This window comes from Neopsephotus bourkii, unplaced genomic scaffold (assembly GCF_033783945.1).
Source record: "Neopsephotus bourkii isolate Nb327-2 ecotype Australia unplaced genomic scaffold, CSIRO-AGI_Nbou_v1 NB_998, whole genome shotgun sequence".
Lineage (NCBI taxonomy): Eukaryota > Metazoa > Chordata > Aves > Psittaciformes > Psittacidae > Neopsephotus > Neopsephotus bourkii.
The window spans coordinates 1,055,540-1,081,473 of record NW_026901490.1 but is presented as its reverse complement, the minus strand read 5'-3'; the positions used below and the strand labels follow the sequence as shown (position 1 = coordinate 1,081,473).

General features: G+C 42.6%; 1 protein-coding gene across 3 annotated transcripts in view; it reads right to left on the bottom strand.

Moving 5' to 3' along the window:
- Positions 1 to 6,008: 6,008 nt before the first annotated feature.
- BTBD7 (BTB domain containing 7) overlaps positions 6,009 to 25,934 on the bottom strand; it is a 63,029-nt gene continuing 43,103 nt past the window's right edge. The window contains exons 4-12 of one of the 3 annotated variants that reach the window (XM_061359893.1): positions 19,875 to 20,083; positions 18,651 to 18,726; positions 16,395 to 16,555; positions 16,007 to 16,150; positions 15,659 to 15,772; positions 13,988 to 14,177; positions 9,980 to 10,158; positions 8,689 to 9,117; positions 6,009 to 7,002 (exon numbers count right to left, since the gene is read on the bottom strand). In XM_061359893.1, coding sequence (XP_061215877.1) covers positions 6,187 to 7,002; positions 8,689 to 9,117; positions 9,980 to 10,158; positions 13,988 to 14,177; positions 15,659 to 15,772; positions 16,007 to 16,150; positions 16,395 to 16,555; positions 18,651 to 18,726; positions 19,875 to 20,083 — 2,318 coding nt within the window. In that variant the 3' untranslated portion in view covers positions 6,009 to 6,186. Of the gene's footprint in view, positions 7,003 to 8,688; positions 9,118 to 9,979; positions 10,159 to 13,987; positions 14,178 to 15,658; positions 15,777 to 16,006; positions 16,151 to 16,394; positions 16,556 to 18,650; positions 18,727 to 19,874; positions 20,084 to 25,934 lie in introns of those variants that run through there. The other 2 variants (XM_061359894.1, XM_061359895.1) reach the window with 2 other exon arrangements.

The window sequence follows — 25,934 nt, the reverse complement described above, 5'->3', positions numbered from 1 at the left end:
CTCTAGGAAGAGGTACCAAATTACACATTGGGAGGGGGTTGTTTGAGGACTTAAAATGTGCTTTCATTTTAAAAACTCACCTATTGCCCATTATGCCACCTCGTAAATGGCTGCAGTGACACTGCAGCATCCTGACATTTTGCTACAGTATAAATTGTGTGATCTTTTTATATCACTGTGATACTCCTGGAACAGATGTTTCACTGACTTTTAAGAATCTACTTAGCTACAATTAAATAGTGACTTTTTGTAAGTTTGGAGCCTAATGTAGTTTTTAGTTTCCTTTACCCACAAACCCCAAAACATACGTTAAGAAAGTTCTACTTTTTAACTCCTGCTTTATGTAGTTTGGGGATTTCCTTACCGTGGGTGCTATTCTGCTTCCATGTTAATGACCTTTGAGAGGAAAAGCCAGGCCTTTATCTATCATTTTCCCTACTAACTGTTTCTGACCACTTTATTTACAAAAGCTAGTTCTAGCCTAGGGCTGCAGTTCATGGGTTTGTTTCATGCAAAATGACTTAATTGCTTTTCAGTTTAACTTTGGGTATTGTATGTGCTTTTCTTTTGTAGCAGCTGTTAGGGAACTGTAACTGCATATATAACTACAGTATCTCAAAATTAAACAACTGTTTGATCTCTGCTGTCTTGTTTGGTTGAAGAGCTGCTCTAGTGGTGTTCCCACCCAAGCCCAGGGCAGCGCAGCAAGGAGCCCTTAGCTGTGTGGCCAAGATGCACCTCAGGGGCGGAGTCAAGCCCAGTGTTCCTAGACCTTTGCCTGGACTGGTTCAGGCGGGTGTGACACGAGGTACAGTTTTGAGCAAGATTAAAAGCCAAACAGGATGAGTTTTCCTCTGTATGGCTGTTCTCAGCATGTCCTTGATTGAAGGGCTGGGGGAAGAAAATGCTTTGAGGCAAGTGCTGTCCTGTGTGCCACCTCCTAGATGGAGGCCCTCAGTTCTGCACGCAGTGCTGTCCTCCCCCAGCATATACCAAGTCACAGCAGCTACCAAGGTGCACGTCAACAGGAGAGGGATGCCCAGTCTCAGCACACACTATACCTGAGCAGCCACAGCAATGGTGCGCAGAGGGGGGAGTTCAGTGGCAGGAAGGTTTCTAACCCGAGCATGTTATTTGCACAAAGCAGAGTTAAGAGTGGCTGCAGTGGCACACCCAGAGCAGCACCCACAGGGGGCATCTACAGTCACCGAGCCGGGTGTGCCTGAAGTGCACCTAGTTCCTCACACCTCGCCTTACCCAGCTTCCTTAACACCATTGTGCTTTCTTCACAACAGCTCCCTCCCCCCTGGGCCCCCACTGCCCCATGGTGAAGAGGTGACCTCTCTTTGGTACAGGTAGCAGGCCCAAAAGAACACTCCTGGGAAACGAACAGGGAGTCTGTAACAATTAATGTTACATTTGGCCCCTTTAGAAGTTGCTCCTAAATGTTACCTTCCTGGATGTGGGAACAGAGGTGTCAGTAATTACCATGTAAGACCATACAAGTAGTCTCTCTCCACCCCACTTCCCATCAGGACAGAAGGCAGGTGTTTTGCTGTTGTACATCACAGTGAGACTAGTCCAGGCTTCCTGTGGCTGGCTGACACACTTCTGAACTCATCATGTTCCCGAAGGAGCGAAGCGCTTGTTTCTGTTAATGGTGTAATGAGTGTTCAGCTGATGCAGGGCAAGTGCTGCTCACAAGAACACCAGGTACCTAACGAGTGGCTGGCTGCTCTGCTGAGAAAATAAACACTTCCTGGATCAAGGGCTAAGCCCCACAGCCCTGACTGCATGGAACCCTTTGCCTCTAATAGCGAACAGTCTCAGCCAACAAAGCTCTAGCCAGGACACACTGAACTATGTCACCAAGCAGCTTAATAAGCTGCTTGAAGTGGCGTGTAGCGTAGACCCTTGATGCTCAGAGCACTGTTGTGCAGTTTCTGCCCCAGAAAGAACAACAAACCTTGCCAATTTTAAGGTCCCTGCCTGCTGGAGAGCACCTACAGCTCACCTGTACTGAACCACTCCTTGCTCCAGCATCAGTCACAGCACGGCACGTTGGGATCAGCCTGGAGGCAGCTGGTGGTAACAGACCACAGGAAGAAGTCGCACAGGCACGTTCTATACAAGCCATTTATTTGAAACGCCAACTATACGTAGGATAAAGTCAGTGTTGCATGCTTCTCAGCAACAGTAGAAAAATAGAACCAGTGAAAACCTTTTTACAACTGTAATGGTACTCAAAAGAGAAATGTATTGTTTTACAATGCATCACACAAGACTCGAATTCAAGTTTGGAGGTACCTAAATAAAAATACTATATTTTTTAAAAAACACTATGTACAATTGAAGCGTAAACAAGTTTTACAAAGTACTGGTTATGCAGGTTGTAGAAAAAACACTTGCATAGGACATGAAGTCAGTTAAGAAAGTTTTCTGAGCCTTTAGCATTGAAGGCACTTGACTTTATACCAGTAACAACACAAGGACAAGAAACAAAACCGGAACGCTGCCGAAGGCCGGGCTGCCTTCTGGCAGTACAGGCAACTACAGAGACCCAACACAGCTTTACAATTTCCTCTGCTGCTGCTCCCTGCACTCAGCAGAGCTCAGCACCCCTCTACCATAGAAACAAGTAAATGTTAGAAGGAAGAAAGGTGCCTCAAACAGCACCAGTATTCTTTCCAAACCCCAGCCCTTCTCCCCCAAACCCAAACCAAAGAAACCCCCAAGACAAACATTTGGGACATCCCAGGACCAAAACTCAAGGCTTACAGGTACAGGTGGCCACAGCCTTAACTTGCAGAGATGAAACTCCTAAGAACAGGAAAAATACAACAAGAAACTGCCAATCAACATAGCAGTTATTAATACACAGCTACAGTAACTCCATGGAACAACAAAACGTTTAAAAGGAAGAATCTGTTTCAGGAATTAAGTTATTCATCCATATATTAAGGAAACAAGGAAGGGGTCAGGGAAAGGGGAATAAAGTTTTTGCATGTTGCTCACTAAATGAAAGTCTGAGCTTGCTCTTTAATAGAACAAGAAGCACAAGTCTTCCTCATGCAAGAAAACTTAATGTTCATACCTCTATTCTCAAGCAAAATTAGTCAGTAATCCGTTATTCCATCAAATTTACAGGAGGAAAAGATGTTAACTTCCAGCCTAACCAGAAAGTGCTTCATGTAAACAAGGAGCTTCTGCACCAAAGTTTCAGTACACAGAGAACAAGTAATAGCAGGTAGTACAGGTACGTGTGTTCTGTGAGCGAGATGCAGTACAAACACTAGCTTCTAAATAACGCTTCCATGAAGAATGAAGATGGGCTCCCTCCCTCTGCATGTCCAACTAAGCAGGCAATCCTACACTGGAGTACAAGAATACACTTGCAGCAATTGGACAAATCCTTCTTTTCCACTTTGAATCAGCTGCCATCTTCTTCCCAACTCAAAATACACAAGTGAAAACACAGATTGTCTACATGGCCTGATTGTCTCTGTGGCCTCAGAAGGACTTGTCTTTTATTTCACAACACCTTATTCTCCTTTTAATACTGTCAGCTTCTGAGGCATCAGAAGCCACTGGTATTCTAAAATGCAGACATGTCCCTCCCAGAGGCAATTCTTACCAACTCATTCCAAAGCCAAAGCATTTCATGATTTCTCTCAAGCCACAACCTCAAAACTCAGCCTTCATCAGCCACATCCCCACAGATTTCAAGCTGAGAAAGCTCTGTGGATTTCAGCCCCACCTCTGCCCAGGCACACAGTGCCACATCCAACTATGGCAGCTACAACAGTTTTCTCTAAGTACATCTACCAGTTTAGGTAAAAATAAACTACTCAGAATAGGAAGTCTGCTGAGGACAGCTATGACTTTTTAGTAATTATGATACCAACATACCTCTGGCACAACTGCAGTGACTATAGGGTTTGTGTGTGATGGAAGTTAATGCTTCTAGTGCTGGCAAGGATGAGACCCAAGCGCCAGTCAGAGCTATGCAGTTGGACAGCACTGGGCTCAAATCTGCAGCAGAAACGCAGTGAACCTCATCCCGTCACCTGCAGCAGCACTGTCCCCCCACAGACACCTCCTACATTTAACCACGCTGCAGTCCCATGGATATACCACATGTTGGCAATGAGGCCAGGACCACCAGGCGTCCTGACTTTGGGCAAACCCAACAGATTGAAAAGGCTGAGAGAGGGGGGAAAATCCAACCCAACCAGAACAGAAAAAGCCCATTCCCCCCTCACCCGCCAGGCACAGCACCTGTGCATTTCAGCTATGTCCTCCTCAAACCACACACACCTCTGTGGCTCATCTCAAGACACCTCTGCAAAGCTCTCAGAGAAGGCCTGCAGGTGCATCACCAGAGACATTAGGATCTATTGGGTCAAACCCCTATTCTCATTTATTTAGAAGCTATTTGGTAGTGTGAAAATGCAGCATCCAATCTATTTCAGTAACACTGTGATGTTGTGACCAGGCCTTGCACTTGAACAGAACAGGTTAGGTTAAGAATCCGCCATCAACTACAACCAAAACCACAAGTGCAACCCCAGTTCTGTTTAACTGCAGGAAACAACCTAACCTTGAAGCAGTCTGTAGGTCAAACCTAGGTTAAAGTTTTCTACTACAGGGAAAATTTTCATTATAGAAACTGCATTTAAAAAAAACCACAAACCCTAACAGGCTGTTACCAGTAACCACTACACTGCAGTGGCACCAGACCCCTGTCCTACATGCAATGAACCTGTGGTAAAACTGCACAGTAAGGATCAAGGATGCACTTCATTACAACCGTTAGACCCAGAGCATTGATCAACCCCAACCTATGGCAGGGAGCCAGCCCAGATCACTCTCATTCCCTCTTCATACCATGTTAAGAGATGAACATCATTTCTGTGCTTCAAAAAATCAAAGTCAGGAAATGGGAGTGTAATTTAAGAGCGCTAAAGCTTTGCATGTTTCATTATGCTAGAGCACTTGCTCTTCACTTTGACTTTGTTCACAGAACAGCTATAATTAAGAAGTCAGCAACACTTCAAATCAGGTAAGAACACTGAACCACATCGCTAAGAGTGAAGCCCTTTGTTAATCACAGGCAGGAGGAAGCAAGGCAACAAGCAGCTACCTTGGTACCTCTGTGGGAAAGGGAACCCTCTCACTCGGAGGGTCACTGCTTAGGCAACAGCAAAGGCGCTGTGCCTCATCTTCCTGACACTCAGGGAGTTAGCATGAATCCTCCGCTCCGGTCTTCACTTACCCCCACGTATGAGTAGCTGGAAGAACAAGTTGTTACTATCGCTTTTTACAGTACTTCTGGATTCATTTCTGCATGGGCAAATGAACAATTCTGGTCTAATAAGTGCTTCTGGGTGATCATGGAGTTCCCCATGGTCACAACTGAACCAGAAATCAAATGGAATCAGGCTGTCAGATCCCAGTTAATTTCACTGGAATTTGGACTCCTGAATAATCCCATGACTCTTAAAAACCCAAAAGTAACACTTGAAATGGGCTTGCTGTATAAGGGTAAGGGGAATATGGGTAAGACCCAGAACTTTTCAAACAAAACCTTAGACTAGGTTCTTGCCGTAGTGGTAAAAATCAGGAATATTTCAGAACTAAACAAACAAATGAAAAAACCTAACTGAAAATGGAGTATTTTGATGTGCTGTTCTTTGGAATTCCTATAATTAAAAAATAAACACGTTGTTACTATCTCATAAGAAAATACATTTCATCATGTGCAACCCAATGCACATTGGGAATTGGCAGGTGAGAAGGAAAATGTAAAAGTATGAAAATACAGTCCTTTAAATGTGACAATAAAGTTTAACATATTAGTACAAAACCAACACACTAAAATAGATGTACAGGTGCAAAAGGCTACCAGGTTGTACAAAAAAGGTACCAGCTCTTTTTTTTTCTTCCCTAAAAGGCTTAGATTTGCTCAAAAAAACCGAGATTCCCACAAAATGAAACCAGAAGCAGCATTAAACCCAAACCGATAACATGCCATCTCTAATAAAGCAACGGTATGTACAAAAGAAGTGAGTGAAGTTGAATTTATCTGCTGGCATGAATGAACTTGTCTGACAGAAGTCAGGCCAGAAGTTGCAAAGAATGGGATGTTTACAGCTCTTAGGCACAGAGAAATAATGGAGGTTGCTTTCACAGGGCAGACTTTTTATACAGGAAGTCTGGTTTGCTTGGAGACCTCCTTCCTCGGCTTACTGCATCTTCCCTTTCCAGATCTGTGTTCCTCTGTGCTCCATGTTCCAATGGCTCATCGTCTGCCAGTCTCCTGCTGGGTCTCTCGTCTTGCCCATCGGAGGGGTATGTGGAGAGCGGAGGTCTGCTGGAGGTTAGCCCATAGGTTAGGTCGGTTTCCATCTTTGTTCTTCCCCTGATGTGAACTGGACCATTACCAGCACTTTCCTGGGTAGCCAACGCCAAGTCCAGTCGCTGGGGAGGCTGCTCTAAGACATCGAGGTGTATTGGCTCATTCTTTTGTCTATGCTGATGCCCATCTTGGGAGACCACGTATTCCCTCCGAGACTCCTCTTGCTTTTTAGGAGATATCTGGGAGGGTAGGTAGGCTGATTTTAAGCCACTTGGTGATGCCCTATTGTGGCTGTACAAATCTGGGCCAAAATATATGCCTTGTGAAGGCGAAGGACTGTGCCTATTGGGTGCTGGAGTAGATGGTCTGCATGCAGCATTAGAGAAATCATAGAAATCAGGATATTCCTGCTGATTTTCTCGGGCATCTATTTTTTGCTCTATTGCATGTTTCTTCCGAGTGGTGGGCATGTGTCTGTTCTGAATACATGAAATGTGCTGGGGTGGACCAGGCCCCACCTCTGTAACCGTCTGGCTTATCTCTGTGTCAACTGTGAGCTCTGGTAATCTTCTGTCTTTTAGAGACATTGCTGACACACCCATTGCGATATCTGGCATCAGTTCATTTAGCAAGGGCTGAGTACACTGGAAAAGAGAAGAAATTGGTTCATGGAAAAACAGCAAAAGCTAAACACAAACTGTATTTAGGACTGTTTCCGTAATTCAGAATGGCATTTTCCTAATCTACCTTTGGCTAGACCAACCTCAGCCAGCAAGCTTCCTGCACTGTTTAAAGAACAGGTGTATCCTCTAGTTTTCACCCTCCTGCTAGCTTAAGGCACCTTCTTTCCTTCCTGAAGCTGTTGTGCCCCAATAGTAGTTTGTGTGGCAAATATGCAGGAAATGACATCATGCTGTCAAACTCTCAAAGAGGTAAACCCGCTTTAACCCACTTGCCATTACCAAACTGAACAAGGTACTCCATGTAGAACTTCACACACAGTTTGTTAGAGTTCTAGTGCAGGAAAGCCAGGAAACACATGTCATCAGTATAGATGCAACCCTCCTGCCTGCATTTCCTATTTTAAGCTAAGTTAACTGCAGGTACGTGTGTGTGTGTGTGTGTGTGTGTGTGTGTGTGTATGACAGCCTCGGGGCATGGGTTCAGTGCTGACTAGATCCACACAGCACCTGGAAGCTGCGGCAGGGCATTCTGCTAGCCTATACCTGGAAGCAGCCCTCCAGCAAGACGAGCATACTGCAGTCTTCCCAACAGAAGAGTTAAAGTTCCCACTTGCATTTATCATTTCTGATGACAGTAAGTTTAGGAGTCATTGATTACCAGTACCTCAGAACACAAAGCAAAAGTATCACCCATGTTAAGACTATGCTTCTCTTTGCATTTTTATAGAAACATTCTATCAGAAACATTTCCATCGTAAAAGAGATCGCTACACAGTTTCCTTGGTGAAATCAGTATCTAAGAGACACACACTACAAACCCCACACTTAAACAAACAACATCAAACAATTCTCATTTGAAGTTAAATGTTTCTATCCTAAAATATAAAAGGTGTGCGATATGTTTAGGACAATTGCTAAAGAGAAAAAAACAATAAATGAGAAGATCACTGTTCCCATTAATTACTCCAGCTCAAATCTGCACCTAAGCAGCAGGTTTTCAGTGACGCAACTGTGCACTGAAACTGTGTTTTCACTGCAGAAATAAATTTAAAAATGCTTTATTTAGCTTTCAGGTACTTCCCAAAGCTATGTCTTTGTCCAGTATGTTGGAGTTCATTTTCATTACATCGCAGCAGCTATGATTGTCTTTAAATGCTGTAACAAAGCCCTTCATATTTGCAATTATCTTCTGCTTGCCTATGCATTTTAAAACCTTTCTCAGCCAAGGCCTTCACGTCCTCCACAGGTTCCCCTTCCACACATCTGTTTGCTTCAAGACTAGCCACCTTGAACAGACAAAGCTTCATCACTATTTCCATTCGTGAACCAGAGCATCCAGTGCACTACTGAAGTGGGCTTAACACTGGCTTTAAACATAGAGCAACCCATACTATTTCATATTATCCACACATCTCACTTGGGCCTCCAAAATGCTCTTGCCCCTGGAACATTCACTCTCCCAGGGATCAGGGCATGCTTTGGGATACAGAATGCTGGCAGCCAGTTGGATAGAAAATTCTTTTCCTCACCAATGAGGATGCTCTTTTACTTAACAAAGCCTAGTTACCTTATCATAACAATTCTCTCCAGTTCCTCTCTGTACACTACTTTGACTGGCCAGAGATAGGGAGAAGTCATAATACTTACTGCTTGCTTCTCAGCTGCCATCACTGCCGCAGCTGCAGCCACCGTCTGCCTCCCCAGACCTGTGGTGTTTGTGCAATCTGGCGGTGCTGCTTTCACACTGGGCAAGTAGACAGGCGGCACAGCCTTGGGGGCAGCTCGGGAGTGGAACAGCGAGTGGTTACACGGGTAGGAAAAGGAACGGGAGGGATGTTGACTTGGCACCCTTTGTTTCCAGCCCACTTTGAACTGGTTATGAATAGGAGTTGCTGGTGGGTGGTATGGAGGTGGAGGAGGGGGCAATGGTGGATGGAAGGCCACAAAAGAGTCCAGTTCTGTAAACATGGTTTCTGCAGTAGGAGTGCTGTTAACACGGCACCGTCCAGACTGTCTCATTGTCAGGAGTGGGCTTTCGTCCCCAAATCGCTCATCAGGAAAGAATTTGTGAGGATTCTGCAATGGAAAACAACCCAGCATGTAACAAAAGGTAGGAATTCACCTAAAAAATCTCTTAAACTAGCATGCATTAGAACTAGGAACCTGCTAGTACTGGAGCAGGCTAGTTATGCCACCCAAAACCTCACCATCACTTGAGGTGGTTACAGCTATCATAGAATAAAGCTATTATTTGTTCTTATAAAATAAGACGAGACCATCAGATACACCTTGTGAATAAGATGACCAACAAATGCATTTGCTTTAACAGCATCATACAAACAGAAGTGGGATTTCCAGTCTCCCAGTCCTGATACGTACTATGCAGATCTACTGTATTAGTTAAGACTTTTTCTCTCCAAGAATAAATCATAACCTAGATTTCTAGTTACAGTTATCTAGGTATCTGCCTCCTCAGCAGATTTTTGTCCCCAGAGTCTGCGACAGTAAGAGCACTCTGAACGGCAACAGCTCTTGTAAATGTGTATGTTGCACTTACACATTTATAAAATCACACACATCAAATGCAATGGTCTCGCTGTAATTTGCACCTGGACAGTTCTACAGTTATGCAAGCATTTCAAGGCATTCCTGCACCTGCATGTGCACACACAAAATAGCTCTTTTACTACATATTACACATTCAAGTCAATTCCTAAGCAAAACAGGATCAAAGCATTTGTGGTTTGGAACTGGCTGCCCAGGGAAGTGGTGGAATCGCTGTCTCTGGAAGTGTTCAAAAAACGCGTAGATGAAGCGACATGGTTTAGTGGTGGACTTGGCAGTCCTGAGGTAAAGGTTGGACTTGATAATCTTAAAGGTCTTTTCCAATGTGGGTGATGCTGTAATTCTGTGTGGTCTTACACAGCCATGCTCATACCTGCAGAAGCTCAGCAGCAGCATCAGAGAGCCCGAACTCCCGCAGCACACGGATCTGAATCTCGTAGCTGACTGTGGCGCCTTCGCCGCAGTTCAGAGCATATGCCCGCTGTACCTGCTCTGTGTGGCGCAGCTCCTGCAGCCGTCGGATCATCTCCTTCACAGTGAGGAGACTGGGAACTGCAGGAGGACAGAGAACAGAATGGGGTAACAGAGGTTACTTTTTGAACTGAGACACAGGAAGTTTGATGGCAAGGGTCAGATTTAATTCTGAAGGAAAAACCTACCATGGTGACTTGGCCCTGTTTGTTTCTTAAGCAGCATTCTGTCAAGAACAGTTCGACTGACACATGTTCCCTGGAACATCACTAAGCCACACAGGATAACACACATATCACACAAACAGTAAAGACATAAACCATTTTTCCAGCTTCTCCTAGAATGAGCCACAAATACAGCCTTCTGTGTAAACCCCTCGTGATGGAGGAATGTCATGGTTTGAGACAGGGGAGGATATCTGAAATAACAACGTTCCCTCATGAATTCTACAGGCCAAGAACTCACTGATATTTTTTTTTTTTGGCTTACACTTCATACTTCTTGTGGAATTCTGTAATCATGAGACCGTAATACCAGTATGCAACTACAGACAGAGCATTCTAAAAAAGTTACACAAACTGTAAGCCAACATAAACCTGTTAAAATGATGGTGTTTAATGCAGCCATATTGAAATAATCTTAAAAAACCTTTCCAAAAGGAAATCGTGCATAATTTGGGGTATTTATCCTGCTACAAAACTTTTTCATGCCACTTCTTGCTGCTGGCTGATGATGAATGACACTTCTCTGTGGTCTTTCTGTCCTCAGGAAAAAGTGTATATCGTAATAGAAGATGAATCCAAACTCTCAAAACAGCAGTGCTGGTATCTGATCCTCTACCAGCTTTACAAGTGTTATATATTACCATGGCCAGATGTCCATAATGAAAACTCATAAAAACCAAACGGATCAAACAGTAGCAGCAGTGTGAAAAGGCATCTGCAATACGGAGAAGAAAAAACCCAACACCATGCAACTACAACTGCTCCCAATTTCACAAAGTTTACACTGGTGCAAAATATCCCCCCTGCCCTCCCAACTGAGTTCCTGTATCGGGGTAGGGGGGTGGGCAGAAATCAATTCTATGCAGTTTTCAAGGCTTGGAAATCAGTGCTTGCACACCACCCTCCACACACTTCCACTGTTCTAAAAGATGCTGGTGTAGCAGTCAGATGTTTAGCTACAATCAGCATTTTGCTAACACTGAGAAAAGATGGTTTCAGAGAAGTTTGAAGCAGTTCTCCAAAATAGCAGGCATAAAAATCAGCCAAGCTTTTAATTAAAAAGTGCTGTCTTCTCAAACACAAGTTAGTTTCTGATTTTTTTTACTATTATTCACTTGAAACACACAGAAGAGAGACGACATATATAGAAAATACAATTGTGCCAAGTCCGTTGCAGGATTTCTAATTCCAACTGGAACTGGAACATACCTGAGGAACCCCAGTTACCTGCAGAACCAGCCTCAGAGCAGAGCAGAATTCAGCAGACACTGAACTCACATTACAGTAGTTTTGCAAGAGCAGCACTAAGGTATGCTGCCATCAGCATTTATGCCAATACAGTCCCTGGGCAGTGGGTACAAGGAGGATGTGACAGATGGAGAATACCCAAGATCCAAAGACCCCCCTGCCCTAAGAGCCCAGCCTAAGGGGCAAGGAGATGGTGTTCCCTAGCTCCCCCTCCAACAGTTCCAGTGCTCCATCTACGTTTTGGGATAGATTCCTGTGCAAGTTACAGGTCTGGCACATGCTTGAATCTCCTCAGATTATCTGGCTCCATCTACCCTTCCCAGCAGAAGGCACTAGCAAATCTTTTGCTTAATCACAGAATTAAGCAAAGAGGCAGCTACTAGGACACAATACCTGCACTCCAAGTACCAGCCAGGCTCAGAGCTCACACCCATTCTCAAATCCAAGGGGTGGCAGTAATTCCTACATGTTAAGTTGTACAGAATCCAGCTGTAGGGGAGTTTTGGATTCGTCAAGATGTCTCATATTTGTGAACAAAACCAGATTTTTTCAAAACAAGAACTTTGCAAAACATGGGAGACCTTTGAGAACCTGTTGCCTTTCTCAACTTCTTTGGAAACTAAGAACAAGCAAAGTGTTACCAAAGTCACATCTTGGGATGAAATACTTCACATTCAATTTATGGTGAAGTACACTCATGCTTTTATGTAGAGGGGAGAAAGTCTGAGCACTGTAACATACTGTTGAGATGCCACAGCTCTAAGTTTCTAAACAATTAGTACTTTTACCAAATACAGAAGTTTCCAGAAGCTCGATTTAGGCTTTATGAAATCCCTCCCAAATCATAATTCACAAGTAGATCAAAACATTTCCACAAACCTTCATAGAAAACTCACTGCAGTATTTAACAGGGTTTCAAATCTTCTTAACACCTCAACTTATATTCTTTTGCACCAATTTAAACCTATTATTTTTACCCTGGCTCTAGCATCTGTAAAAACACTTTATCTACTTCCTTTCCATGCAGTTGACTGAAGAGAAACATAATAGATATACAGAGATATAAAATGAGGACTGGGGCAAGGTGGAGGGAGGACCATGACTCATCTTGGTGCCAAATCATCTTTATTGCTTTTCTACAGACCCACAAACTGATCTGTATCACAGAATCATATCATAGTATCTACTGAAATGCGATGCTTTGATCTAAAAGTGGTTTCTGAAAGTTTAACAAAAGGCTGTATAAACTCATGGATTAAAAATGCATTTAAAACTACTAACTACAGAAACACCACCCACCACAGGCCATTTCTGAGCTGCCAGTGGTTGAAGAGCACACAGAATTTTATAGAGAATTATTTTATGTGCTTTTTCTGCTACACTTTCCTTATGCACTCACTTCTGGCAACTGCTGGAATAAGGATACAAGACCAATACCTTAACCTTATCCAGAGTGGCCATTTAAAGGGCTAAACAATACTCCACCCAAGACCAAATTACTTCACATGCCTTGTGACACACACACGGTTTTGTATTTTAGTGTAACAGTTGTTCTTTATGGAACTGTATAATGTTGACTTCCCTCCCGAACATCCACTGACCCTCTCAATTTGCCATCAGCTACAAGTTTTGCCAGTGTATTCTCTATACACACTGCACATTAATGGAATGGGGGAAAGAGGAGAAGAGCTAGATGCTTTGGGAATCCCACCTGGTACGTTACTCCAGTCTGACACCAAAAGACCAAATGCACAAATGATAAATATATTACAGTAGTTTTATTACTTTTTTTCCCTGGCTTGTCTATGGGGAATGTCACACCAAGTATTCTGAAGTCAAGAGAGGCTGTGTTTACTTCCAGCTATAAAAACTTACTCTTGTTGCACAAGGAACAAAGTTGGTTTGGCTTCAGAGCTAAAGTGTATTTGGTAAACTCAAAAAGAAAAAATCTGTTTTGAGTGCCTACTTCCAGTATTTTTCTACCAAACTGAGTTAAGCTGACTGCCCTACAAGTTATGCTCCCCTGGTTTTTATTTTTATTTTTTTTTTAATCAGTCTTTTACCATTTTCCAGCCTTCTGGATCCTACCCATTTTAGATGACCAACAGTAGAAAACTGAGAAACACCCTGAGAACAGAGTGCCAGGCACCATCAAGTGCTCTATACCAAGTTTAACCAGTGCAAGGTTTTTCAGATTGCTCAGCTGGAACAGGTTAAGTAGCTTGTTTTCTAACCACTTATTATGCCATCTGAAAATAGTTCATGACTTCAAAGCAGACCAAAGCAAAAGGCATTACTACTGGGTAGGAAACAGCCCCCGTGGTACAGTAATGCTCTCTGAGGAGATCATAACATTCAATAATTCACATTCACTCCCCCTGGTCCCAAGCGCCATCCACTCACAGCAATCAGCATTGCAAGTGATCTAGCAGCCTTACCTGGGATCTCGTTAGCTATCACTGAAGGAGGACTGGACTGGTTAGTGCTAACTTGCTGGTGGGTAATCATATGACAGCACTGCGGCACTGCGTTGTTCACCATGTAAAGGGTGTCGGGCACGTTGGACATTCGGACCATCCGCAAACGAACAAGATCTGTTTGTTCCACCATCATCTCATCCAGAACTGACTGCAACGACAGCCATCAGATTCCTCATGAAGGCACAGCCCACATGGACCCACATGGACCTGCTGCAAATGCAGCTACGACGCCACAAGTCTAGCAATGCCTAAACTGTAACTTTTCCAGGTCCCAAACAGTATTTGGCTTCTCCAAAGTATTTCTATTCCATTTTCCAGTCATGATCAGAGTTGAGTTCCAGAACTAAGAGCAGGCAGGTGAATGAAGCTTGGGAAGGTTACTTTGTACCTGTCTGATTAGAGGTAACCTTCTTGAGGCCAGACCCTCTGGACTCTCTCAGACAGTTACTGCCTACAGGTCTCAACCCTCTGTGCCACTGAGTAGAGGCATGAGTCTGAGAATCAGATGTGTTTCCCTGAGACATCTTAAAGAACAGAAAGGGATTTACCATACCCTTTTAAGAGTCTCATTTAATGTTAAATGGACTTACTACAAAATATGGGAGACTAACAGAGGAAGAAAACAAATCAGCAATCACTTTTCTGCAATTCCTGCATTTCACAATAATGAAACTATGACTAGGAATATGGCTACCAGGTAATAAGAGTCCTCCCTCTAAGGTTGAACAGCTAATAATGCTTTTAAAAAGATTAAAACAAGCATAACACGAAACTAATAGAAACAAATAGGATTCCTGATGGGAGGGAGGGGAATTTAGAATGCACTTTTTGCTTGAAAATAACTACTAAAGCACTCCCATACCATATACCTGAAAGAGTCAAACCTTTTACCACATGTCATTTAACACATTTTTATTAGTTTTAACAATCCAAAATATGAAGATCAAGTTTGAACTGGCTAGTCTTCCTCTGCTGCTTTACTGCCACCTGGTGCTCAGTAAACTCTGTGTCCAAAATGCAAAGTAGTTTGATTTCTCCCCTCCCCTCAAAAAGGATATTGACAACAACTCAAGCCCTTATAAACATTTTCTTTCTTGGGCACAGGCCAAAAGCACTGTATTCACCAGAGTAGTGGTCAGAGTCTGTAGGCGACGCGGATGTACACAGCTCCACCTAATCCTCTTGCTCTGCAGTTACCTGCACTTGACTTAATTCAGAGCTGCCCAAAGTGGTGGTATGAGTGACTTACAAGGCTCCCATTCAAGGTCAAACAGAATACAGCATGTTTCTGCCCCCCACAGAGGCATCTGCACCCTGTCAAACGTCACCACCAGTGATGCTATGAGATCTTCAGTTTGACAGTCCTCATGCAAGATATTAAATAGGGAAACTACTGCCTGAGCAGGACACAGAGGACTTCAGTCAAATTGAACACAAGATATTTATTCCATTTTGCGGAGGATCTAAAGAATTTTGGATGTGTTCTGATTCAAACAAGATGATGAAACATCAGTCCTCTGCCGAGTGGAATACAAGTTCTCCACCCAGCTCTGGTGGGAGCTGGGGAGCCTGAAAGACTTGGCACCAAGGCTGCTGACTAGCTGCAAACTGGGACTCTCAGGCTCTCACCTTGCCATCCGCCTGCCAGGAGGGCTGCCGAGGAGCTGGGCCGGCAAACTGGCTGGAAACCAGGGAGGTTTCCCTCAGAACGCTGCTTTGTTTCCGGTGGAATTTCATCAAGATCTGTCTCACAAACATTTCATTTTTGACAAAAAAAAATTTTGTTGAAATTTTTTCTGACCAGTTCTAGAGACTTGAGCCTGATGATCAATCTTGTAAGTCTTGTTAAATTGAAAACATTAGTATTTTATGGCAGTACATGCAAAGAGAGACAAAACATACCAAAATCCTTCCCTGCTTACAGAACCCCCAATGACTCCGATTTAACAACAGTCAAGTGCTGTTAATGATTATTACCTTCGCCTCCTCCACATAGGGTGAGAACAGTCTTGGCCGCACATATATTCCAGCATTTTTTTGCCGCAGCCAGGCATTTGATTTTCCACCTTCTGATGTTGGTAGCATGTCTGAAGGAGGAGTACTAATCAGGCCTCTCTTCGTCTTCAAGAATCAAGAAAGAGTTTTATGGGGTTTTTTTAATATAAAAGGGTTAAAACTTGCAAGAAATGCATTTCTTACACTGACTTCTTACACTTGAATTTTCTTTAGCCTTCTGACAGATTTAAAGAACAGAAAATTTAACCAGAATTATACATGTATTACTCAGAGATAACATTTTATGCGCTAACCCTTGAAAGAACCCCTGAACATTGTAGAATCTGAACTACAAAGACTACTGACTTACTGCATCACTCAGTACTTCACTGTTCATGGGTAAGATGTGCTCAATGCGGACAAAAGGTAAAAGCGGAGACAGGATCTCTCTCAGCTCCTCAATGTCAAGATCTCGCCTCTTCACACCTCTTTTGTTCACACTGTGAGCAGTACCACTGAGTAAATTCGGTTCTGTGGGGAGGAACAAGACATGCTAAGTCTGCATCAAAAAGTTTAGATAGGATGGCAGGAGTTATGTGGCTCACAGGAAGTCAATTCTAATTTTAAATCAACAGTGCTTATCAGAGTTGTTCTACAAAGCTATTTCATGTCTTAAAATCTGCTATGAAGTACCCAGAGATAGGTTCAGCTTACAGAAGCATGGGTCATTCACACAGCTGTCAGTTTCAAAGTGTAAACAAGGAAGAAACTACAAAAATAGTGTTTTGAGGGAAATGTTTATAAAGCTGTACCAAGAGCTATGCTATGAAAACATGTGCACATCCCCCAAGGGACCCTCTCCTGCAGCTCCTCTCCCTTTCCCCAGCAGTTTTCAGAGACTTATTCTCTACAAATTAAGGCCTGAAGTGTCCACTGGGATAAATTATTCTAGCCTCCTTGTGTAACCCACCTCAGCAATAACTGTGGCAAGCCCATTCAAATTGCTCTCACTGTCACAGGACACCTATTTGTTAACAAGAGGGGGTATCTTTCTCTTGGAAGATGACAAGATGACAGCTGATGACACATTCAGGTCATTCTCCCTCCCCAGCTAAGTACCTTCATCTCTATTTTAGGTATTGTGCCCAACCTGAATTCAACTAGCTTCACTCTTTGAGGAAACCTGCCAAACATACCCGTTCTCCCCTCAGTACATGCAGCTCAGGTGTTGGGCACAGCTCATTACAGTTTCTAATGCTTTCTGGTATTTGATTGACACCACCACATATTCAGAGCTGCAAAATCAGGACTGTTGCAGAGGAATTTAGATCAAATTACTAGACTGTATTTGGCCCCAGTCTGACAGAACCTGATGTAGTTCTTATTTCTGCCTTTGCTTATCATGTTATCTGATGACCCCAGAAAAGAGAAACGAGCTGCTTACTGAACACCACAGGCCAAGAAGAAGCACAATTACTCCAAATGAGCAGCTTCTCCCCAGGCCCAGGACCATTACTGTTTAACTGGCTCCATTACATCCCAATATGCCTGAAGACAAACACTTGGAAAACCTTTTTTTAAAGGTTAATACTTAGGTCACTGAAAGCACACATTTTAACATGTCCATGACAAGTTGTATTGCAAGCAGTTAACAGTATCTGATTGAGACTCTGGGGTGAGGATGAACTACAAACTACTTGCATTTGTAATTTGGGAATATATATTTTGGGAAATACATATTTAACCTACTTCCCACATCCAACACGTGAGATTGCCCTTGAAGTTACCACTGCAGCGATAATACATGTCTGGGGGAATAAAAATACATTTACGTCTACTTCAGGAAAAACAGTGATGCCGCTAACTGACTTGTTTCTCACGATCACAGATTTCTGTGGGAGAAATGTACTAAAACTGAAGTGAAAGGTTGACACAGTAAACGAAGAGTAAGACTAATGTGAGAAAGCTGCAGGAGCACAGAGAAGTAAAAGATACTGCAGGGTAGGGGTTTTTTTTAGTTGATGAATTAATTACAAGAAAAATAATTCTGAGACAACAGAAACCAACTAGACTTAAAACTTTGAGCTTGAAAGGACCTCTAGAGGTCTGGTCTGGCCACAGTCACCACCCTGTCCCTATATCGGGTAGAGCAAGTTGGCCATGAATGCATCCAGTTGGATTTTTGAACACCTCCAAGGGATGGAGATCCCATAACTACTCTGGGAAGCCTGTTCTGGTGTCTGACCATCTTCAGTTTCTTGTGTTTAAACAGAATTTCCTGTACTTCAGTCAATGCCTCACTGCCTCTCATCCTGTCCTGGCTACCAAGAGAAGAGTGTGGTTCTATTTTCTTTGCCTTCTGTCATTAGATATTTGTAGACTTTGCAGGGATGCCTCCAATCCTTTTCTTCTTGAAGCTAAACAATCCCAGCTCCCCCAGAATGCCTGTCTATACATTATTTAGAGAACAAAAGCTTTAAAAAAAATAAGTGTATTTGTTTAGTTTCGACTGTATTATGAACCAAGTACATGAAGAAAATTTCCTTAAGTTACAGATTACCCACAAAAAGAACTTCCATATATTTTGGTTTATATAGTTTAGTACTGTGGTTTAAAGGATCCTTACCTCTATCTGCTATTCTCTTCATCAACTGGTGCTCTCCCCATTTAATCAGATATTTAAGAATATCTTGTTCACTTGCCTAGTAGAAAGAGAAAGTCAGCAATCTATATATGCTTAGTTTAATTTCACATGCACACACAAAAAGTATTTGTACTTTGTGATCTGCTACACCACTTCCTTCACATATTTTAAGGTAACAATTGAAGTTAATTAAAAGGGGCAGTTCTAAAACCGGGTGTTTGGATCTCTTGTGTAATATTACAAGTTCAGAGTCTGTACACCCTGGGAAGCAACAAAAATAATCAAGCCAAATAAATTATAGCTAGGTGAAGAGAAAGACTTTCAGTAATACAGAGAAAACAACCTTGCTTTGTTCACACCTATACATGTGCTACCCACTCCACAGTTTTAGAAGAAAAAATCTTGTACAAAAAAATTTAGATTTATCTATGCAATTTCTTAATGACTAGGGTAGGAAATTTAATCCTAGTACACATGCTCATGGAAGATCAACAGTACTGTTCCTGTAATTCCTGAAGTGTTCAACTTAAAAAACCCCAACACTTTCAGTAAGCTCTAACACTTGAAACGTAAATAATTGAAAAAATAAAAAGAAAAAGGCAAGATTGGGACAGATACAATTGTAAAAAAAAATAATCCAGTCATCTTTAAACTATAAAAGATTGGTTATCATTAAAAAGATCTCTCCTGAAGAGAAATCTTCCTCTGCTTAAAACCACACAATCACAGAAGGAAAGTCATAAGGAAAGAAATTCTACAATATTCATCAGGAAATGTATTTTTATGTCTCCCCCATGAAATAAAGCCTTCTGAATATTAGTTTATTAGCTCCCACTGCTTCCAACCAGGATGGATGTTGTTAAACCAAAATTACCACCACAATTCTGTAAAACACTTCAACATGCAAAGCAAAAGTTAGGTTCAGAAATGCTTTAAAATAATCTGCAGCCATTTCTAAGCTATTATTAGGCTTCTAAGCAACAGCACATACCACAACCAGTTTGGGTTGTGTCACAACCCACGAACAAAAGTCTCCTTAATCACTACTTCAATTTCATTTTCTACATATGACAAAAGCAATGCTTAGTGTGCGTGCAAACCCACTCTTGCCTACTATTTAAAATGAGCTACTCCCAAGCGCTTCTAGTAATGGTGTAATATAACCTGCTACAAGCAGGACCACCTTTATTCTGCTCTGCAGGTTACCTGTAAATAGTCAGACTGGATAGCTGTGAGCAGGTGGTCCTTGCTGAGTTCATAGAAGACATCTGAAGTCATGACCTGGGTAAACTCCTCACAGAGGAAATGTAGCGCTTGGCGATGTACCCACTTGGAACCGTAGGGCTGAGAGCTCCATTTCAGAATGGCAATTAAGGTGTCTAGTGAGATGCTCTCTGCAATAATATCTTCACAGCCTAGGAAAGAGAAGCAAAAATCAATGGTGTTAATACAGAAGCACTTTGATCCCAGAGGAATAAGACACATGGCTAAATCGGCAATAGAAAGGGTTACAAGACTCCCAGTGAGAGTAAAAACAGAAGTGCTCCACAGAGCAAGGTTGCAGAGTTAAATTCTGACTAAAAGTATAATAATTTTATTATGGTTTAGGACTCCAACTACACAGTCATTTACCTCTTAAAGGCATATGAAACATCATGTCTGCTGGTGTGCCTGGATGAACTGGAAAGCTAGTTCAGCCCTACTAGAACTTCCTTTGTTTATTACATATTATCTGACTGTTTTATACATTTTAAAGTTGCAGATTTGAATTTGAGTCACTACTGCTTGCAGCAGATTCACCAAAGCCCATAAACTGTAACAGAGGTGGGATTTTCATCTGTATCATTTTGCACATGGACCCCCCTGGGACAGAACATTCAGAGGAGCAGAAACAAAAGCTGTGATACACTGTTGGTACTCAGCTACTCAGCACAGGATGAGGGGGAAAAAAACAACATTTTCTGACAACCTCAGAAGCAGGAAGCAGGAGTTGGTTGCCCTAGGCCACCACCTTGGCCTCCACACCAAGCAAAGCACAGAGGGTGCCAGGACAGGGAGCCGTTCCTCTGACGGGGAAGCAGAAACTGAAGCATCCAAGAGGCACATATTCTGACTGGTGGTCAGTCTGCTACAGTTCCTTTGTACCCACTGCTGTATTAGGATTTACTCTTTCCAAAGCACATGCTTTCTGAAGAAGAGATGGGATATTTAAGTCTCCTGAAGTGAGATGGAACAGATTTGGAAGAAGTGAGGGGAGACATACTGTGGGAGGGCTGAGAACATGGGTACTTCAGGGTATTGAGTAAAGACAGTCAGTACCACAATGCTGGTAGCTTGAACTCTCCAATAGCACTCTGCTGATTTGATTTGTACATCTGGTTTACATGTACACAGAACACTACTTCTATTTGTATTATAAAGACAGCAATTTATAGGAAAAAAAGCCCTATTCTAGAATTACACATTCCAGTCTCAGTCCACTACAGCCACAAAATTACAGCTGTGCTTATTCCCATGAGAGGTCTCCGGACAGTTCAGAGCGGCATGCTCAGAGCAGTATGCTTGCACTGCAGTTATTTTACTTCTTATACATCATCATTTTCCTCTCAGTCTCAAGAATATTTAAAAACTAAGCTTAAGAATATTTAAAAACTAAGCTTTGACAGTTGTTTAGAGAACTGTCTCTCATTACTGAGCTCTTGGACTAAACTGAGGAAAGAAAGCAGCTAGCACAGTAATTTTTATGTTTGTCAAGGCAAAGATCAAACATGCTCTCCTGATGCTATAGATTTCTGAACTGGTTGCATACATGTAAGACACCAGCAGCAATTAATAGCCTGACTCACCTGAGAAAAGGAAGACCATATGACAATATAGCTACTGAAAGAAGGGCTAGCAAAAGCAAACACATTTAAAAAAAATGCATTAAAGGCAATATTATACTATTAATCCCAAGTTAGATCCTCCCTTTGCTTTTGACAAAGGTCGTGTTTCAGTGCGCTAACTACTTTGTTCTTTACCATTACTGAAGTGATAAGGCACTTCTCAAAGCTACCTATTACCATTAGGTTACATCATATTATTACTACTATAAGTAAGAACAGATGTCTTACTATAGATACTGACCTCTAACCTGCACAGTGAGGACTAGCCTAAAGCAAGGACTGAAGCAAAGATTGGTTAGAGGCACCTGGAACATTACCCTCATTACCACTGGTATAGACAAGAGCAGAGGTACAGAGGAGGAGAACTGCTCTGAAATAAAACCCCAAATAAACCTACCTTTAAAAAGAAAACACCTCAGCATATGTCAGAAATATGAATAAGTAAAGTCTAAACCCTTCCACTTCAAGATCCATTTTTTACTTACAGTTTTCCTTACACAGTTAATGGCTGACACTGTATTTAACTTTGTTGTGCAATTCCCCCTTATCTTCCCTTTGGGACTCAAAAAAGGAAAAAGTTAAGTTAGCAGCAAGCCTGGCATGGCAACTTAAAGCTAACCATGACTTCTAAGCAGTATGCTTAGAAGAGGAGCCTGCATCCCTGAATAAGAAACAGAGTTGTTTGAAACAATTCTTTAGGATCACATGTTGTGTTACATTAAGTCTTCCCCTGCTAAATCCTAACAGAACTTGTTTTGCATGCACTTATACCGCTTGCATGCAAGCTGACTTCAGCAGATGATTACATCCCCGGAAGCCTGAAGATCACACATAAGGACTGCTCTGTTTCAAAGGCAGTATGTAAAACCACTCACTGAAATCAGTCACAAGGAAGCTCAAACTTTAAGGGCAAAGAGACTCATCTCAAAGTGAATGCCATTCCTGATATTTCATCTGACATTTACTTTCGAAACAGTATTTACCCCCTGCAAAGACAGAAAACTACATTTCCGTGAGAAATACAGTTCCAAAGATGTAAGCAAACTGATGTATAGGAACAGAGCATCAGCTCAGTCCCAATTCTTCTGTCAAGTCCATTACTGCACAACTACCAAAAATATGCTGTCATCAGGTAAAAAGCTCACTCAGGATGCCTAGCAACTAAACATTCCTTTTCCCAAGTAATTTCGACAATGGGTCAGAACTGTACGATTGTTAAAAGTATTTCTTTCTAAGTAAGCATGAGGTAATAACTAAAGTGTTTTCTGAACATCTAAATAAATTGGGGTGAGCCAAGTCTAGCTGTTAGAGAAATCCAGTTTCTTTTTCTCTTTGGCAGAATTTTTTTTCCTTTAACAATCATGCCCTCGGCAAAAAAAACCCAAAACAAACAAACACAAAAAAAACCAACCCCCCCTCCCCAAAGAAAACCAAAACCAAACAAACAATCATGCAATAGCCACACTATTGTTCTTCACAGTGGAATGGCTCATTTTTCTCTTCTGAGTACTATTTTATAATATTCAGGGAAGAGCAGCCTTTCCAAGACCCATTTGTACTGTCCCAAAGTGCTCCACCAAAAGCTTCTGTGAACATTAATTAGTATCTTAGAATCATAGAATAGCTAGAGTTGGAAAGGACCTTAAGATCATCAAGTTCCAACCCCCCTGCCATGAGCAGGGACACCTCACTCTAAACCATATCACCCAAGGCCTCCTCCAACCTGGCCTTGAACACTGCCAGGGAGGGAGCATTCACAACCTCACTGGGCAACCCATTCCAGTGCCTCACCACCCTAAGAGGAAAGAATTTACTCCTTATATCCAATCTAAACTTTTCCTGTTTAAGTTTTAACCCATTACCCCTTGTCCTACCACTACAGTCCCTAATGAAGAGTCCATCCCCAGCATCCCTATAGGCCCCCTTCAGATACTGGAAGGCTGCTATGAGGTCTCCACGCAGCCTTCTCTTCTCCAGGCTGAACAGCCCCAACTTTCTCAGCCGATCTTCATACAGGAAGTGCTCCACTCCCCTGATCAGACCCATGTTCTTTTTATGTTGAGGACACCACAACTGCACACAATACTCCAAGTGAGGTCTCACAAGAGCAGAGTAAAGGGGCAGGATCACCTCCTTCGACCTGCTGGTCACGCTCCTTTTGATGCAGCCCAGGATACGGTTGGCTTTCTGGGCTGCAAGCGCATACTGCCAGCTCATGTTAAGTTTCTCATTGAACAACACCGCCAAGTCCTTCTCCACAGGGCTGCTCTGAATCTCTTCTCTGCCCAACCTGTACCTGTGCCTGGGATTGCTCCAACCCAGGTGCAGGACCTTGCAGTTGTCATGGTTAAACTTCATGAAGTTGGCATCAGCCCACCTCACAAGCGTGTCAAGGTCCCTCTGGATGGCATTCCTTCCCTCCAGCGGATCAACCGAACCACACAACTTGGTGTCATCGGCAAACTTGCTGAGGGCGCACTCAATCCCACTGTCCATGTCAGCGACAAAGATGTTAAACAAGACCGGTCCCAACACCGATCCCTGAGGGACACCACTCGTTACAGGTCTCTAGCCGGACATTGAGCCATTGACCACAACTCTTTGTGTGTGGCCATCCAGCCAGTTCTTTATCCACCGAGTGGTCCATCCATCAAATTGATGTCTCTCCAATTTAGAGACAAGGATGTCGTGTGGGACAGTGTCGAACGCTTTACACAATTCCAGGTAGATGACATCAACTGCTGTCCCTCAGTTCTGTAGCCCCATCATAAAAGGCCACCAAATTGGTCAGGCAGGATTTCCCCTTAGTGAAGCCATGCTGGCTGTCACCAAGCACCTTGTTGTTTTTCATGTGCCTTAGCATGCCTTCCAGGAGAACCTGCTCGAAGATTTTGCCAGGCACAGAGGTGAGACTGACTGGTCTGTGATTCCCCGGGTCATCCGTTTTCCCCTTCTTGAAAAGGGGGTTATATTTCCCTTTTTCAGTCATCAGGAACTTCACCTGACTGCCATGTTTTTTCAAATACGATGGCCAGCGGCTTAGCAACTTCATTTGTCAGCTCCTTCAGGACCTGCGGATTGATTTCATCAGGACCCATGGACTTGTGCATGTTCAGATTCATTGGCTTGAGATCCATGAAGCTTAAGCTTCTCTTTCTCCAGTTAATAAAGAAATGGAGCACAGTAAAAATTTTCATTCTCATCTTTCACATATTCATTCTCATCTTTCACATATTCAACTCAGCCTAAAGACATTAAAGATAACTATAGCATTTTAGACTAATTAGGCTGTTCCATGTTCTCCTATTGCTGGATACCAATAGGTCTGTCCTGCCTACAAACAAGCAAGTGCTTTCTGCTTCCCCATTTATCTCTCAAAAGCCCTTCTGAACAGAAATAGCTTGAGCCCATATTTAGCATGCTAGTGAGCAGCTTGGGATCTTATCAAGACAGTTGACAAAACTGACTAAAGACAAATTAAGTGCCTCCAACAGTTAGCAGAAGTTAACTGTTGGAGGCTCTTAACACCCATCTCACCCATGCATGAGCACCCTTGCTGCTCTAACCAAACTTCTGACTGAAAGAGGAAGTAAAAAAGGAAGATGACATTTGTTTAGCCTCTTTCCCACATCTTACAGACCCAAAGCTGCAAACGTGTCCTGTACTTGCTAAGGATTCCTTAGAAGGAAGTCTATACTCACTGGCTATGGGAGCACACATGGAAGTTAACCCCCTTGATTAACAGCGGTATTAAACCAGATTGTCATCTTGCACTCCACATCTCCTGCTCATCTGTCACACTGGTGCTGAACTAATTTCTGTCAATCCTGCTTCCAGCAATGCTATATCCCAAATAGCACAAACCCTGGTGCCAGCACAGAGAACAGGAACAAGTGGACTAATGTAGGAGGCAAGGCAGAAGTACCACTTTTGACAGCCAAACAACCTGTCAGGTTCAAGTGAAATACAACTTGAGACATGGCAAAAGGAATTCAGGTTGTCCACAGCAGTAGGCAAAACATCAGTCACAAAACTAGCAAGAGCAAGTCAGAAGACTTATGTAGGTAAGTGTATCTTTTTAACTGGTTATCATTTAAGCTGCAACTGCAACAATCTCTACTGTAACTGTATTGTGAACAAGGGGTCTTGAAATTCAACATCCATCTTCTGCATGCAGGCTGACTTTCCCAGTTTAACATTATTGCCTCCTGGCAGTACCATATTCTCTGTCTTAAAGGAACCTTGCTACAGAGTTTTTGCAGGTTTGTTTTTTTTTTTTTTTTTAAGCATTTTAGCTTCTTGAAGCCTTAATGCTTTTCTTTTCCATATCCTCACCAAATTGTATATATACAAGAACATCTTTGAAAGGAGATTACATCAG